Genomic DNA, 17,214 nt, shown 5'->3' on the forward strand with positions numbered 1-17,214 from the left:
GGTTTCTGCCTAGACTGGATCAAACCGCCCATTATTTTTAAACACACACTCTCAGCTATTCTATCAATTGAAAAAGTAATCAATAGAATCGCCAAGAAAACTAAATTGATCGTTGTAGTCCTTCTCTGGAGACACATACTTCATCAGGAAGCATTATTGCGACCGAAGGTCGCAGTTTAGTATGTGAAACGGCACATGCTGACTCCGTCAGTCCGTCCGTCCAGACGTGTACACTTTTTTCTATGGGTTTGCCCTGACATCACGCTCTGGCTTCACTGTGATGTCACACTAACAGAATCCCTTTTATGCCCATATATGGAGTTCCCTGATGTCATCAATATTAAGTCCATATCTAAAAGGACTTCATAGGAATGCCCATATATGGCCAAGACAGCCCATATCTGTGTGGCTGGTTCTACAGACAGGGATCTCCATGTTTGGGCATAAAAGGGTATGATGTCATAGATAGGACTTTCACAAAAAGGAATAACTGAGTAAGCATGTTTGGGCTCTCACAGCATATCTCCATATACAGTACAAGGATCTACATATATGGGTACCAGGGGTCTCCATATATGGGTAACTGGTCCGATATACATCACTGGCCAGATGGCCAAGACATGGCGCGACCTCGCCCTTTCGGGCGAGGTCACTTGACGCCCTGAGGCGTGTTACTAGTATAAGAGTATCACAATTGTGTTGTGTGTGTGTGTGTGCGTGCGTGCGTGCGTGCGTGCGTGCGTGCGCGTGTGCGTGCGTGCGTGCGTATGTGTGTGTGTGTGTGTGTGTGTGTGTGTGTGTGTGTGTGTGTGTGTGTGTGTGTGTGTGTGTGTGTGTGTGCGCGCGCGTGTGTGTGTGTGCGTGCGTGTGTGTGCGTGTGTGTGTGTGCTCCAGCCACAGTACTGTAACTCCCTTGACGAGGAGGAGAAGAAGGAGCTGCGTGTCTTCAGCCAGCAGAGAAAGAGAGAGAACCTGGGTAGAGGGACGGTCCGACTGTTTCCTGTCACCATGACAGGAGCCATCTGCCAACAGGTACCTATCCTGACCCCTAGTACAGGGGTTCCCAAACTTTTTTTGTCTCAGGGCACCCCATAAATATTTATTTAATCCGAGGCACCCCTACATTATCATTTTCACTCCCGGCACCTTATATTTATAGCATGTCGTCGTTGTCGAGTGGAAACCTTGTATGTCCAAAACCGTTCGTTTTGTATGTATCATCTATAAAATGTACTAAACTAGTGAAAACAGCAGATCTACAAGCCTCGCATCGCGAGGCGTTGTGTGCTTGTAGATCGGCTGTTTTCACTAGTTTAGTGCGACGGTCTTGTATGATGAAGCAGGGCAAAAGACGTACACATTTGAAACTTGGAAATACAAGGTTTCTGCCCGACAGTGACGATATTTTAGTGATTATGTTGCGAGGAAAATGTTGAGATAATAGCCATTTTGGTTAGAAATAACTTTGTACTTCAAGTTTAAAATTATACTAAATAATATTTTTTCAAGTGTCCAAATAAATTCCAAACATTATCAAATGATCTCGCGGCACCCCTGGACTGATGTCACGGCACCCCAGGGTGCCCCGTCACCCACTTTGAAAACCCCTGCCCTAGTCTCATGAGCCAGACTCTTTGCCTCCATTCATAATTTTCACTCCCAGCACCTTATATTTATAGCATATTTTAGCGATTATGTTGCAAGGAAAACATTGAGATAGACATTTTGGTTAGAACTGACTGAAAATAACGTGTATTTCAAGTTTTAAATGATACTAAATAAAGTGTCCAGATAAATTCCAACTATTATCAAATTATCTCGCGCCAGGGTGCCCCGTCACCCACTTTGAAAACCCCTGCTCTAGGAAACAATCTCTATTTCTCGGGGTGAAAAATAGACCATGCAGTCACTCAATACTGATTCACATTTACAGCGGTTAACAACGGTTGTTAACGGTATTCAGGAGCTTCCATGCAGTGTAGGGGAGTCCATCATGACTCTGTGATGCTGGTGACGGGTCCTGTATTCAACGTTTTACTCGAGTAAGAGTACAAAATTATTGGCAATTTGGCAACAACAAGGATTTCAAAATGTGTCCAAATCTTGCGTTGACGAGTACAGTTGAGCCAAGTTGAGCCGATACTATGCAGCGAAAAATAATAACTGTGAATACTAGATAAAAACCCAGCAAGAAGAGGAATTCATTTTTACGAGATAGAAGCCACATACGATACAAGTAGGTGCAGGTATCGCTCAGGGGCCCCAGGGAACACAGGGACCTACTGTGTGCATGTCTTTATTATAGAGCACTGTGGGTGAACTGCTATAGTTTATAGTTTACAGTTTAGGCATTTAGCAGATGCTTTTAATCCAAAGCGACTTACAATAAGCAGGTAATACAATAAATACATCAATATAATAAGCGAGATAATATGTCAGTACATATACAACAAATGCATAGGAATATCAAAAATAATAATAACATAGGTAGACCACGCACCTAATCAGTAAAAAAACATGTAAAACCAAAAAATGCTATCTAGCTTCATGTATGGTCATTGAGGGAAGGGGAGTGTTACAGTAGTGCTATGGGTTTAGGTGGAGTCTGAAGAGGTGAGTCTTTAGTCCACGGCGGAAGCTAGGGAGTGAGTCTGTTGTTCTAAGTGCGACAGGGAGTTTATTCCACAGTTTGGGGGCCAGGGAGGGCAAATTGTCTAGGACAGGGGTTTTCAAAGTGGGTGACGGGGCACCCTGGGGACACTTGAAAAAATATTTAGTATCATTTTAAACTTAAAGTATAAATCACTAAAATATTGTCATTGTCGGGTAGAAACCTTGTATCTTCAAGTTTCAAATGTGTACGTCTTTTGGTAAAGCAAAGCCCTGCTTCATCATACAAGACCGCCGCACAACGCCTCGCGATGCGAGGCGTTGTATGCTTGTAGATCTGCTGTTTTCACTCGTTTAGTACATTTTAGAGATGATAAATACAAAACGAACGGTTTTGGACATACAGGGTTTCCACCCGACAAGGACGATATGCTATAAATATAAGGTGCTGGGAGTGAAAATTATAATGTAGGGGTGACTCGGATTAAAAAAATATTTATGGGGTGACCTGAGACAAAATAGTTTGGGAACCCCTGGTCTAGGACGAGTGGATTGCTAAGCAACGGACTGCTAAGCAAAACAGGGCCATTATATCTTTCAGCTTCAGTGAGAGGATGTGACATGTCATGTACAGTATGTTTTCCCAGTGTGGCAGGCAGATATGCGGCGGGGACATCGCGGTGTTTGCCAGTCGGGCGGGGCACGGCAGCTGCTGGCACCCGGCGTGCTTCCAGTGCGCCACGTGCAGCGAGCTGCTGGTGGACCTCATCTACTTCTACCAGAGCGGGCAGATCTACTGCGGCCGCCACCACGCTGAGAGGCTGAAGCCACGCTGCCAGGCCTGTGACGAGGTGAGCTCCCACTAGGGTTGGGTATCGTCGGCGATACTTTTAATGGTATCGATTCAATGACGTCGATACTATCGGTATCGGTTCACGTAAAAACGAACGATACCTTGTTTCGATACTTTTGAATGCACCCCTTGCCGGTCGCATCTGTAACAGTTGGGCTACTGAGAGTTTAATGACTGCTTTAGTAGGCTACACTCGTTACTGTGAAAATAGCTGAGAATAGCCTATAATGTTTATTATTATGATAATGATCCAACGTCTATAAAATAGCCCATAGAAAAAGGCAAATAATAATTATAATAATAATAATAAAATATAGCTGCAAGCAGCGATAAAGTGGCCAAGGTAGAAAAAGTAGGAAAGCAAAAAAGCATCAAGGGAAAGCAAAGAAGAAATCAAAGAAAAACTGGAAGCAGTGTTCTTCCGAACAGGTCTCCGGCAGGTCAGGTGTTTTTTTTTGGCCTAGTGGTGACTATAATAGGCCAAAGTCAAAAGGGTACCACGTGTTCTTTGGCCTTTCACGGCAATCGGACGCTGCATGCGGGATTTGAGGCATTTTGTTCCAAAAATGGGTTTTGCAAAAATTGACCCGCTGGTGGCGCTATAACAGGCCAATGTGAGAAGGGTGGCATCTGTTCCTTGGCCTAGTGGGAATGTGCATGCAAAATCTCACACAAATAGCAGGCTGCGTTTGAGACATTTTGTTCAAAAAGGAGCAATCCTGCAAACCTTGGAATTCAATGTTAGCCAATTAGATAGAATATGATATTGGACAAATCCGTCATGATTACATCACTGTAGAGATACTGTGTGCCCATTTGTGTGATTATCGGATAAAATCTGAAGGAGTAATATCGAAGAATGCGTTTTTGGCCTTCTGGTGGCGCTATAAATGACAGAGACTCTGCCGATTTTACACTAATCGGCATAGTTATTGGTGAAAGCACAAATTGACCTCTACACAACATGTATGCAAAAGACTATATGCAACAGACATAAAATAGTTCCAAAGAACTCCTCAAGGTTTTCAAATAATTCAAGTAGTAAACGTCTTCAAATAAAGTTTTTAAACATTAAGTATTGTGAAGTCTGAACCCAAACCAGCACACGGAAACAGTTCTCAAGGTGAAAACGCAATAAGCGTTGTTTTATTCAATGGGGCGTTCCCCTAAAACATGAAATAAAGTTCTTCCCAAAACCGGGGCTTTTAACACGTCTTCAAATAAAGTTTTTAAACATTAAGTATTGTGAAGTCTGAACCCAAACCAGCACACGGAAACAGTTCTCAAGGTGAAAACGCAATAAGCGTTGTTTTATTCAATGGGGCGTTCCCCTAAAACATGAAATAAAGTTCTTCCCAAAACCGGGGCTTTTAACTCAAAATATGCTTCTTTCCAGAACTTAACAAACAGGGGTTACATTCGAAACATATGTTTCACAGTATGCCGTTGCTTCCATTAACACATGCCATTTCTCTTCCAAGACTCAGATGCTGCTCCTAATTTGCCTACAATGGGAACAGATAGAACCACCATTAGCAATGTGGCAAAATACAGAGCAAATGTGCGACAGAGGAGAACATAGTGGAGTTTTGCTTACTGCTCGATGGAAGAGTCCCTTCGAGAGCCAGCTACACAGTGAAGCAGAGCTCGGTGGTTAAGAGCAAAAACATTTGGATTGCCTGACTCGGAGAAGCTGTGTTGCGGCCAGGTGCTGACAAATCAAACTGATTGCAACAAGCAGCCATCTTAGCTGCTGCATTCTGGGAAATGTAGTTTTTCTGAAAACCAAACAAAGCCATCAGTTAGATTCAGTTCACATGCAAAAAACAGGGCCTGGATAAAAAAAAATAAGAAAAATCAACTAATCAGCCGATCTACAAGGTTAAAACAAAATAAAGTCAACAGATGTGCTGATTTGGAGGTTGTGATTTGCCATCCAATTTGCGTGATTTTAGGCCAAAATCTGTAGGAGCAGTGTTGTAAAATGTGTTTTGCAAAAATCTGTCTGATGGTGGCGCTAGAGAGGGGCATGTGTGAAATCAGGGACGGAGGTTGTGATTTGACAATCAATTTGCGTGATTTTAGGCCAAAATCTGTAGGAGCAGTGTTCACAAATGTTTTGCAAGAATCGGCCTCATGGTGGCGCTGGAGGGCCATGTGAGAAATCAGGCAGCCAAGGAGTGTGTGCAAAGTTTGGCATGGATAGGGGCAATGGTAACGGAGATATGAATAGGGCAAAAGTATGATGTCACACGGACAGAGTGACAGCCGGTGGAGGTTTCGATAGTAACTGCGACCTAACAGTCGCAATAATACTCACATCTCTTTAGTTAAATGCTTACATTGAAGAAAGAGATGAGGCCACACCCCAAACAATAGTGGACACAGGCAATAATCCACAACTGCACACTCCTGACAATATAAAACACATTCTCACTGTAAACGATAGAACCAAAATAACACAGTAAAATGGTAAAAGAGACCATACAAAATACAAGCAAACAGTCTTACCGGTTAACAGAGCAGCACACACTCCTCAACTCAGCAGTGTTTTGTTCAAACTGTTCAGATGGATTCAATCGGCCGACGCCCAACAAGCAACCATCTTAGCTGCTGCATTCTGGGAAATGTTGTTTTTCTGAAAACCAAACAATTAAGATTCAGTTCACAGGCAAAAAAACTTAAAAAAATCAACTAATCAGCCGATCTACAAGCTTAAAACAAAATAAAGTCGACAAATCTGCTTATCTACAAGCAATAATTACATTCCCGAAATGAATCTTTTTACATTCCAATCCCAAAACCAGAAACAAACATTTCCGAGCCACATGTTCACTTACCAATTATCTTAGTCACGCAGCCTCAGTGTCAATATCAGAGTTGGTCAGGTGGATCTAAAAGCAATATAGTGTGGGTTAAATATAAATGGAGTAATGCTGTTAGAAATTGGAATAGTCTTGAAATGAAATGTGTACAAACCTGCAGCAGCTCCAATGAGGTTACTGAACAAACTGAAAAAAAAACTGGCTTTATACAGGGTGTGGTGATTACGAATGCTCGGCAGCTGTGACTCAGGGACCGTGGTCAAAACATTGCATGTGAAAAATAAGAATATATTCCATTTGAAAAATAAAATAAAATGACTGTAATTCCCGCTGAACCGTGGGTTACAAGTGCACAAGTGCACAGTGCACTAACCTACATTATTGCAAAGTGTGATTTAAATGTGACTTTGAATGTATGTTTTAGAGGCAGAAGAATAACGCACGCACGCACACACGCACGCACGCACGCACGCACGCGCGCGCGCACGCACGCACGCACGCACGCACGCACGCACGCACGCACACACACACACACACACACACACACACACACACACACACACACACACACACACACCTGTGCCTAACCATTCTGCATTAGAGGTGGGATTTATGGCTATTTGAAGTGAGACAGTACCATCGATCTGGCTCACTTAAAAGAGCCGTTCAAAAGACAGGCTCATTTGTCTCCTTGTATATTTATATATTTTTAAGAAGAATTTGTTTAAACATGAATCCACAAGGTGGCACCACATTCCTCTGCTGACAGTTGAGATCACAATTTAGTATTTACCCTTTTCATAAAATGTGTGTGTAAATTAAGCTACCTTGACTTTTGTTATTCATAAAACACCTAAAAAAAACAAGCAGGCAACAATGAACTCGCTCCTCCACTTGTTCTCTCTCTCTCACTCACTCACTGTACTCAGTCAGTACTCAGTGGAGTAGCAAGGAGATGTTGAATTGGGGGGAGGGGGTCTCCCCCCCAAATGAACGGCTCTCTACTGCGCGAACCGGATCCCAACGTTCACTTCAAAGAGCCGTTCAAAAGATTTGATTCGTTCGCGAACGTCCCAGCTCTATTCTGCATCTAGCCTAAGGCCCAGATCATGGGAAAACCCTACTCACGTCAGGGTGGGGGGTCCCCAGTTCAAATATGATTCTTTTTGGTTTCAGTGATATTTGGACTTACCCTCTACAGTAGTTCATCATGAAAATGTTACTTTGCATGTATGTTTTAGAGGCAGAAGAATAATTTGCATAAAACTTGCAATGTTGATTGAATTATTAAAAAAGCATGTTTCAATGTTTAAAAAATCCGATCTGACAGATCTTTAGATATTGGTCCAAAGTTCATGTAAAAAAAGTTCTGTGCACGTGACGCAAAAGTTCCGGAATAAAAGCGGGTTTAAGTGTTTTACAAACTGCTCAAATTGGCGGAAAATCTAAGGGCGGAGCTTACTTAACAAAGACACAGATGTCTTCCGCTTGAGTCAAGGCACGCGTGTAAGCAAGTTGCATGTCTTCAAACGAAACGAGGCATGACTTATGCCCCTTTAAAGTTTGAGTTTTCAAACGCTTCGTATAGCGCCCCCCTTTGGCCAATTGGAGTAAGATTGCTTTCAGTGATATTTGGACTAACCCTCTACATATTTGCCAAATGCCATGAACGTGTGACTTTGCATGTATGATTTAGAGGCAGAAGAAAAATTTGCATAAAACTGCAACATTGAGTGAATTATTAAAAAATAATGTTTCGCTTTAAAGAAAATCCGCCTAAGTTTTCAGACCGTATTGGTCCAAAGTTCATGTAAAAAAAGTTTCGCGCACATTACGCGAAAATCCCAGGAGGAGATACATTTTTACTGTTTTTCATATAATTCAAAATTGTGGGAGAAGTAAAGGTCAGAGGTCAAAAGTCAGAGCGTACAAGTTGTTCGGCATGAGGAGACGCATAAGTGTATACAGGTTTCATTGCTGTACCTGAAACAGGGCATGAGCTACACCTGTTCAAAGTTGGCATTTTTCAAAGGCTTCCTACAGCGCCACCCTTTGGCCGATTGTTGCGAGCTTCACCTTTTAGCCGTTTGGCATAGTCCTCTGCCATACTGCCGAGTTTCGTAAAAAGCGACTGCACGGTCTAGCCGCTAGAGAAAAAGTGGCGGAAGAATAATAATAATAATAGTTATGATGAAGTCCAATAACAATGAGTGGCCATTTGCCACTTCGTGGCCTTGGCCACTAATAAAAGGTATCAAAAATGGTATCGAAAAAGGTATCGTATCGATTCCCAGGTATCAAAAAAGGTATCGTATCGATTAAAAGGTGAACGATACCCATCCCTAGCTCCCACACCGTCCAAAAGAATGCATCAAAGTCCGTTTCCCCCGAGACATTTTAGCTAAAGTCACATGGTGTCATGGCAGGAATTTCATGGAGGCCATGAAGGCCATGGCCGTCGTTGCCCCTCAGTTTGGCCTTGTGCCCCTCAAACCAATGGCATGACCTGAGGCCACAGTGGCCTTAATGCCCCAGCTGACTGTACCACTTCCTCCTCTGTCTCTTTCTTGTCGATATGTATACACTAGACAGTAGACACCAGTGTCTCTTTCTTGTCATGTAGACTTTTGTTGAGATTCTGAAGTCTTAACTCCCCAGAGTCCCCATCTTTAAACCAATCTTTGATTGGTGCAGGGCTGAGCATGGATCAGATTGTGAATACCATCATTTATCTATTTCACTGCAGATTAGGTTATCATCTTATTCAAAAGATTCTTTCAATGGACTAAAATCTTGTTTTATTTGATGGACTTCCTGCCCTGGCATTTGGCCTTTGTGCCCTCAAAAAATGGACAACAGCAAAGGCCAAGTGGCCTTGCCCCTAAAATGACGAAATTCCAGGCCTGCATGGTGTTAAATGTTATTATTTGCTCGGGACGAGGGCACATGTTTGTTTTAAAGATCTAGTTCATTATGTTGTCTCAAAGTATAAATATTCGAAATGAATTGTGGTAGATCTGTTCTTTGTTTTGTTGCCACGGTCAGTGGCTTTGCCTTGTTTCCCTCTAGTCCAGGGGTTTACAAAGTGGGTGACGGGGCACCCTGGGGTGCCGCGACAGCAGTCCAGGGGTGCCGCGAGATAATTTGATAATATTTTGAATTTATTTGTACACTTAAAAATATATTTAGTATTATTTTAAACTTGAAGTACAAAGTTATTTTCAGTCGGTTCCAACCAAAATGGTTATTATGTTGTTTTCCTCGCAAAATAATCACTAAAATATGCTATAAATATAAGGTGCTGGGAGTGAAAATTATGAATATAATAATGTAGGGGTGCCTCGGATGAAAAATATATTTTTAGGGGTGCCCCGAGCCAAAAAGGTTTGGGAACCCCTGCTCTAGTCTACCTTTTTCATATGTAACTTTGTAACCTTGCAGACCATTAGGGCATCTTTGCTGTGGACCTTTTACGTGTGTGTGCGTGCGTGCGTGTGTGTGCGCGTGTGTGCATACGTATGCGTGTGTGTGTGTGTGTGTGTGTGCGTGTGTGTGTGTGTTCGGGCGGGCATGATGCATGCGTGCACGTGCTCATCTTGGATGCATATTTTCAAACTGTTTGTGCGCGTGAACCTTTGTTCCCTTCCCTTGCGTGTGTGTGTGTGTGTGTGTGTGTGTGTGTGTGTGTGTGTGTGTGTGCGGTCACAGTGACATCTCCTGTGTGTGTGTTGCAGATCATCCTAGCAGACGAGTGCACGGAGGCCGAGGGCAGACACTGGCACATGAAGCACTTCTGTTGCTTTGAGTGCGAGGCGGCGCTGGGCGGGCAGCGCTACATCATGAGGGAGAGCCGGCCGTACTGCTGCTCCTGCTACGAGTCGCTCTACGCCGAGTACTGTGACACCTGCGGGGAACACATAAGTATGACTGTCATGATTATGACATTTTACATTACGATTAATTGACACTCAAATAACTGCGATTAGCGGTTTAATTGTGTTTTTGTCGTTGACAATTACATTTCTGTTTGGCTTGTAGGCTTTGAAGTTGCACATGGTAGATATGACACATAACCTAAATATACAAAGAATTGAAGGACATATGTGACAACTTTACACTTTAAAAAGAACATTGATAGTGGAAATAGCCGATCTACAAGGTCAGCTTGTAGATCTGCTATTTCCACTATTTTTTTAAATGTTTGAACATATATAAAAAAAATCAACATGTAAACGATTATTACAATTATCACAAAATAATTGCGATTATGTCAAATAATTGTGACAGCCCTACACATAAGTATGACATTAAATTGTCTAATCAATTAACCACTTTGAAGCCTAGCGAGGGTCAAACGTTAGGGGAAAATAGCAGATCTACTAAGTATAGGGTTTTTAAGTAAACTAGATGTGTCTGTGTCCAGGCTAGGGTTTAAGTGATTTAGCTTAAAACTACAATCTGTAACTTCTATGTACCGTATGTTGTCCCCAATAGAGGGAGGTAATTGCAACAATGTCCAAACTACAATAAATGTTTGCATCTAGCATCTAGTGCTCAATACGTCTCCAACCACTGCAGGTGTATTAATAAACTCTATACAGATTGGTTAAAATAACCTTTAATTTATACTCCATCACAACATTTTGCATAAACTAGGTTTTATAAACATTCACAGACACACACACACACACACACACGCATATTTTTCAAGTTGCACAGTGAACACGTCAGTGGCGTCAGTTCAGAAAAAGCTAAGGTATGGCAACATGACTGGTGTCTTGCACGCGCCCATGATACATTTATTTTAAGAAGTACATTCTATTTTTCCCTCCGTTTCTATGGTTTCTTGGGCTGGATATGGCAGCCTGGAACGGTTGTTCAAGTGCAGCTAAACTTGGCATGTTAGTAAACGTGCCACAATTAACAATAATGCATTGCACCTGTGCAGCTTACCTGCGGAACCTGGGAATATACCATCTTATCAAGATGGGGAGAATAAAAGTGTGGAGAATATACTTATAATACCTTGTTAAAGTGACCATTTTGTAAAATGTTGCATTTGTAGTTATTTTACTGTAATTTAACAACATAATAACCTGCACAGATAGACAAAGAGACATTCATGGATTTATATTTAAAAGTAACTTTAATTTCCCCCCCTGGACCCAGGGTATGGCAGCTGCATACACCTGCCATACCCAATTGACGCCCCTGTGTTTTTTTGTTCAGGTATTGACCAGGGTCAGATGACATACGAGGGTCAACACTGGCACGCCGCCGAGTCGTGTTTCTGCTGCGCCCGCTGTCGACTCCCCCTGCTGGGGAGGCCCTTCCTGCCTCGCGGGGGTCTCATCTTCTGCTCCAGGGCCTGCTCCCTGGGGGAGGACCCCGATAACTCCGACTCCTGTGACTCGGCGCTTCAGAGCCGACCGCCGCAACACAGGCGCTGTGAGACGGCAGAGAAGACCCAGCCAACACAGCGCTGTTCACCACAACAGCCACTGGAGGGCACCAACCTCCCCTTACACTCTGCTAAAGACTGTGTTCATACGACTATGGAGAGTAGAGGTAAATGCTGGGGATGTGGTTCTCAGGTGCAGTGGTGGACAGTAACGAAGTACAGTACATTTAATTGATTACTGTACTTAAGTTCATTAAGCACATTTACTTTCATTACTCTTCAAAGAAAGCCCAATTAAAAAATTGTGACAACAAGCTACAAGATCAACTATTTTCACAGATATTCATTTCTATAATGTTTATAAGATTTTTTATTTTATTTAAACACAGCAATGTATTGACATTGATCAAAGTAATTTGTACTTTTGAATACTTTTAAAAGCAAGTATTCGAGTACTCTAACCAAGTACGAATTTGAGCAACTTTCACTTGTAGTTAGGTACTCACTTAAGACCCTTTTTGACTGCAACTTTAGTGCCACACCACACCACACTACACCACACCACACCGCAACACATAAAAATATCTACATTTTCCATTACACAAAAGTACCCCTATCGGCAAGAAACAAATTGACCCTTTTAACTGTGATTATAATACAATATAAATTTGTATTACAACTATCCTAAATTATAATACACTATAATGGATTATAACTGTGATTATAATACACTATAAAGTATTAATGTATTACTATGATAACTATAATACACTATAATAGATTATAATAGGGGTTATAACACAATAGAATCTATTATCATGTATTACAACTATATCCTGGTGGTCTAAATGAAAAGTCAGTGAGTGATCAGTCATTATGAAGTGTTTGGCCCTGTTTGGCCTAGCTCAGACCTACTCTAGATTGGATACTTTTTAGTACCACTTTCACACCACTCTACCCAGGTCCTTGTAGTCCACTACAAGGACCTGGGTAGAGTGGTGTGAAACCTGGCACAAGTGGGCGGTGTGGTGTGGAGTGGTGTAGTGTTGGGCCTGTGGAAAAGGGGCTTTTGGTACTTTGTCCACCATTGCTCAGGTGTTTGGACATTTAGAAGAAAAAAAAATCTATAACAAACATGCTCATGATGTACAGTATGTTCTCAATTCAACAAACTGCATTTCATCTCCCTGCAGGCGTCCTCTGCTCTACTCAAGTTCAAAATGGCCTCCCCTCGCTCAGCGTCCAAAATGGCCTCCCCTCGCTCAGCGCGCAGAACGGCCTCCCTTCCCTCAGCGTGCATCCGTACCCCAGAGGCTCGTACGAGCCCCTCCCTCACATCCACCGGGGGAACGGTCTGGGCCCGTCGTGGCCCGGTGACCTGCCTCCCTACAGCTCGGTGCCAGGAGACAGTGGCGTCCCGCCTCCGGTCAGCAGTCTGGAGTACATGGCTGACCCTCTGAGCAGCCTGAACTCCAGAGGAACCTCCACGGCCCGGGACTGCTGGAACTGGGTGGAGAGGAGCAGTCAGGTCATGCAAGGTAAGTAACCACAGAATGCTTCAAGGAACACACGAACAAATGAAAATGCATTGGGGCAGTGGTGTCAGTTCAGAAAAAGCTAAGGTATGGCAACATGACTGGTGTCTTGCACGCGCACGAAGGCACGCGTGCAAGACACCAGTCATGTTGCCATACCTTAGCAACAGGCATGATGCATTTATTTTAAGAAGATCATTCTATTTTTTCCCCAAAAAAATTCTATGGTTTCTTGGGCTGGATATGGCAGTCTGGAACAGTTGTTCAAGTGCGGCTAAACTTGGCATAATATAGTAAATGTGCCACAATTAAGATGGGGAGAATGGAGAATATAATTATAATACCTTGTTAAATTTTGCATTTGTAGTTATTTTAATGTAATTTCTACAACATAACCAGCACAGATAGACAAAGAGACATTTATGGATTTATATTTTAAAGTAACTTGTATTCTCCCCCCTGGACCCAGGGTATGGCAGCTGCATACCCCTGCCATACCCAATTGACGCCCCTGACACGAACAAATGAAAATGCATTGGGGTGCAATCGGACTAATCGTTTTATGGACCATATATGGAGATTTCTGATGTCATCAATCCCAGGCCCTGACTGGCCCAAGAGCCTGCTTTACTCTGATTTACACCCTACCTTCCCTTACCTTCCCCTTGTGATGTCAGGGGAAACTGTGGCTCCCCTGACACATCACTGTGACATCACAGGTGACAACACAGTGATGTCACATACTTGGAGCAGGGATATCCATATATGGGCATAAACAGGTGACATCACAGTGATGTCAGATACTCAGAGCAGGGATCTCCATATATGGGCATAAAAGGGATTCTGTTAGGGATCTCCATATATGGGCATAAAAGGGATTCTGTTAGGGATCTCCATATATGGGCATAAAAGGGATTGTATCCCAGATGATGCCCTGTTAGGAGAACCACACTAACAGAATCCATATATGGCCAAGACAGATGGCGACCTAAAGGGAGAGGTCGCTTTTTCCCTTAGGCGTCTTACTGGTATTAGAACTCTGTGGTTTGTTTCTAGCTTGTTTACATTGAGGCTAACTACATATTATGTTCCTTTTACTGTTACCTTTACCATCTCAGTTAACTAAGTTGATCTATCTGTGTCTCTCTCTCTCTCTCTCTCTCTCTCTCTCTCTCTCTCTCTCTCTCCCCCCCAGTGTTTCCTCCTCAGAGGATCTCGGTGTCTCCGGTCATCCGCCCCGCCCCGTCTGACTCCCCGCCTCTCCCCCCCGCCATCCCGCCCAACCTGCCCCCTCCTCTGCCCTGCAAGGTCCGTGACCTGATCCCCAGAGATTCCCCTCCTCCCGCGCCGGAGCCTCCGCCCCCTCCTCTACCGGAGCCCCCGAGCCCCTCGCCGCCGCTGGTCCGCAGCGGCATGGCCAGGGTCAGCTTCAGAGAGCCAATCAGCTGCAGCTACTCCGTCGAGGAGGACGAGGAAGACGAGGAGGAGGAAGAAGAGGAGGAGGAGGAAGAGCGTGAGGACAGGGAGGAAGATGGCGCTGACGACGATGAGACAGAGGAAGGTTTTGGACGCCGGTTGCATCTCCAGAAAGGCATTCCACCTCAGATGGATCTATTGGGTGAGCAGGTTTTTCAGAACGGGTACACATTATGGTGTATTGTTATTTTTACTGGGTGAGCATTAATGTTGTTTTTGACAGCAAATTTTGATTTAGTTTTTGTCATAGTCTTTTGAATAAAATGTAATTTAGTTTTAGTCAGAATTTAGTCACCTGAAAAGTTTTAGTTTTAGTCTAATTTTAGGCGACTAAATCTACAGTTGATTTAGTCGACTAAAATGTATTTTGGCAGGCCTTGATGGCATCGTAATGACTGATTTTACACTTGGTTGCTGAAAATAGCCGATGCGCGACGCGTTGTGAGCTTGTAGATCTGCTATTTTCAGCACGCAACACCGGAGAGCAACCAAACATAAAATGACTCTCTTCTCCACCAGTCCCTCCCCAACGTCTACTTTTTATTTTGTTGACGAAATTGTCAATATATTTAGTCTTAGTTTTAGTCATCACAGCTTACTTTTTGTTTCGTTTTCGTCAGTGAAAAAAACGCAGTTGACAATCATTTTTCGTCATAGTTTTAGTCGACAAAATTGGTGCGCAACTGGTGAGCAGGTTTTAATTTAGAATGTTATTTGCTTCATATTTAAAGTCATGCTGTGTAACATTTTCGATCATATTTGCTTGTATATTTTTCACAATAACAACGCAAGTAATTGCCCCCAACTCTTAAGCCAAAATGGTGCAGTCATCGCATCGGAAATGTACCGTAAACTCAGAATGTAGTCGGAATCACAGTTCCAACAGACAACAGAGCTATCAGAGGTGTCACCAAAAAGACTACTAAATTGGATGTTACACAGACAGACATTAAACTTGTGATTAAACTTGGGTGTTATAGTTTTGTATGTCTCTGATCTTCTATTATAACCCATTTTGTGTTTTCAAAAAAAACAACAGACGGGTCGTGTTACCACCAGCGCAACCTGAGGAGAGGGTGGGGTCACTATCGCGTGGCGTCGGACTCCCCTCTCCAACTGGGGACCGAGAGGCGCTTCCGCCGCTCTCGCCCCGACCACCCCGACCGCCCCGACCGCTCCGACCGCCCCGACCGCCCACCCCGACTGGACACCCTGGGCTGGAAGGGGGACAGAGACAAAGACAGGGACAGAGACCGAGACAGGAACTCTCTCGCGCCGCAGCCGACCCGCCGCAAACACGACGAGTGCTGCTCCACCTGCTCCTCCTCGTCGGACTCCGAGGAGGAAGGTTTCTTCCTGGGTCAGCCCATCCCCCTGCCCCCGCAGCTGAGACCCCAGGACCCCCGGGACTCTCCGGACAGCAAGGAGGCCGAGAGGAACGGAGACGGAGAGCGAGAGGCGGAGGAGAGAGACTGGGGTTTGAGAGGCAGCATACGGAGACGGCGGAGGGCCCACAGCCTCGGGGCCAAGGACAAAGATAAAAACTGTGCCATTTCTTAACGCAGCTCAGTGACAGCGGAGGAACAAACAAGACACCTGACAGAGAGACGTTGTAGGAGAATTCAGAAGAGAATGGACTGTAGCCACTTAAACCCCAGTGTCCCTATTCTGGTGCAAACATTCAGCAAAAGTTTATAGATCAGCTATTTTTGGCAAAGATATTTAGTGTCGAGAGCAAAAACATAAGGGGCCCCTAGAGCGCAGGGGGACTCCGGTCGACTACGTACTGTGTAATGTATAGGGTTTAAGTGGTTAAACACTCCTGTCTTCTTTATTCAAACCACAGATAGAATCATAAAAAATGACTTAATGGTATCTTGAGAATGTTATCGTAAACCTAATTTATACTCGCACAGTGGTGGCACTTGCCTAAAAGAACTGTTCTGCAAGGTAAAAAAATATTGCGACGTGACTGACCAGGTGGAGTGTTTTTAAGCAATCGACACCATCATTCAACTGAGTATAAAATAGGCCAGTGGTTCCCAACCTGTGGGTCGGACCCCCATATTATTTTTGGGGGGTCCCCAGATGTTTAACTTAATGTGAAACATTGTTTTCTCACTTAGCAGTAAACAAACCAACATAAGGTTTAAGTGTATATAGAGGGTATATGCACATTTCTAAAGTGACAATTTAAGGACTTTTTAATACCTCTAAAATGACAAATTAAACATTGGCCAAATTGCCAAATATTAGAGGTAGAAACTGTGAAAATAGCCGATCTACATGCTCACAACGCCTCGCAACGCGAGGCGTTGTGAGCATGTAGATCTGCTATTTTCACAATAGAACCGTGTTGCGCGGCCTGAAAAGGTTGAGAACCACTGAAATAGGCTATAGATTCTGAATTTACTAGAGCTGAATAGAATTCTCTGTGAACCCCAGCAGCACTACGACTACTAAACAAAGGACAGTGTAAAAGAAGGGATTGCATTGCAGTACAGGTGGTGGTTT

The 17,214-nt window shown here is 43.6% G+C and overlaps 1 protein-coding gene across 1 annotated transcript in view; it reads left to right on the forward strand.

Annotated features, from left to right (window-relative positions):
- Positions 1-16,974, forward strand: part of prickle3 (prickle homolog 3) — a 55,086-nt gene extending 38,112 nt beyond the window's left edge. Inside the window, exons 5-11 of the mRNA XM_080734161.1 lie at positions 895-1,032; positions 3,258-3,461; positions 10,023-10,209; positions 11,518-11,856; positions 12,883-13,227; positions 14,420-14,842; positions 15,740-16,974. Coding sequence (XP_080590287.1) covers positions 895-1,032; positions 3,258-3,461; positions 10,023-10,209; positions 11,518-11,856; positions 12,883-13,227; positions 14,420-14,842; positions 15,740-16,260 — 2,157 coding nt within the window. The 3' untranslated portion in view covers positions 16,261-16,974. The remainder of the gene's footprint in view (positions 1-894; positions 1,033-3,257; positions 3,462-10,022; positions 10,210-11,517; positions 11,857-12,882; positions 13,228-14,419; positions 14,843-15,739) is intronic.
- The last annotated feature ends 240 nt before the right edge of the window (positions 16,975-17,214 follow it).

Source organism: Nannobrachium achirus (genome assembly GCF_963921795.1).
Source record: "Nannobrachium achirus genome assembly, chromosome: 9".
NCBI lineage: Eukaryota > Metazoa > Chordata > Actinopteri > Myctophiformes > Myctophidae > Nannobrachium > Nannobrachium achirus.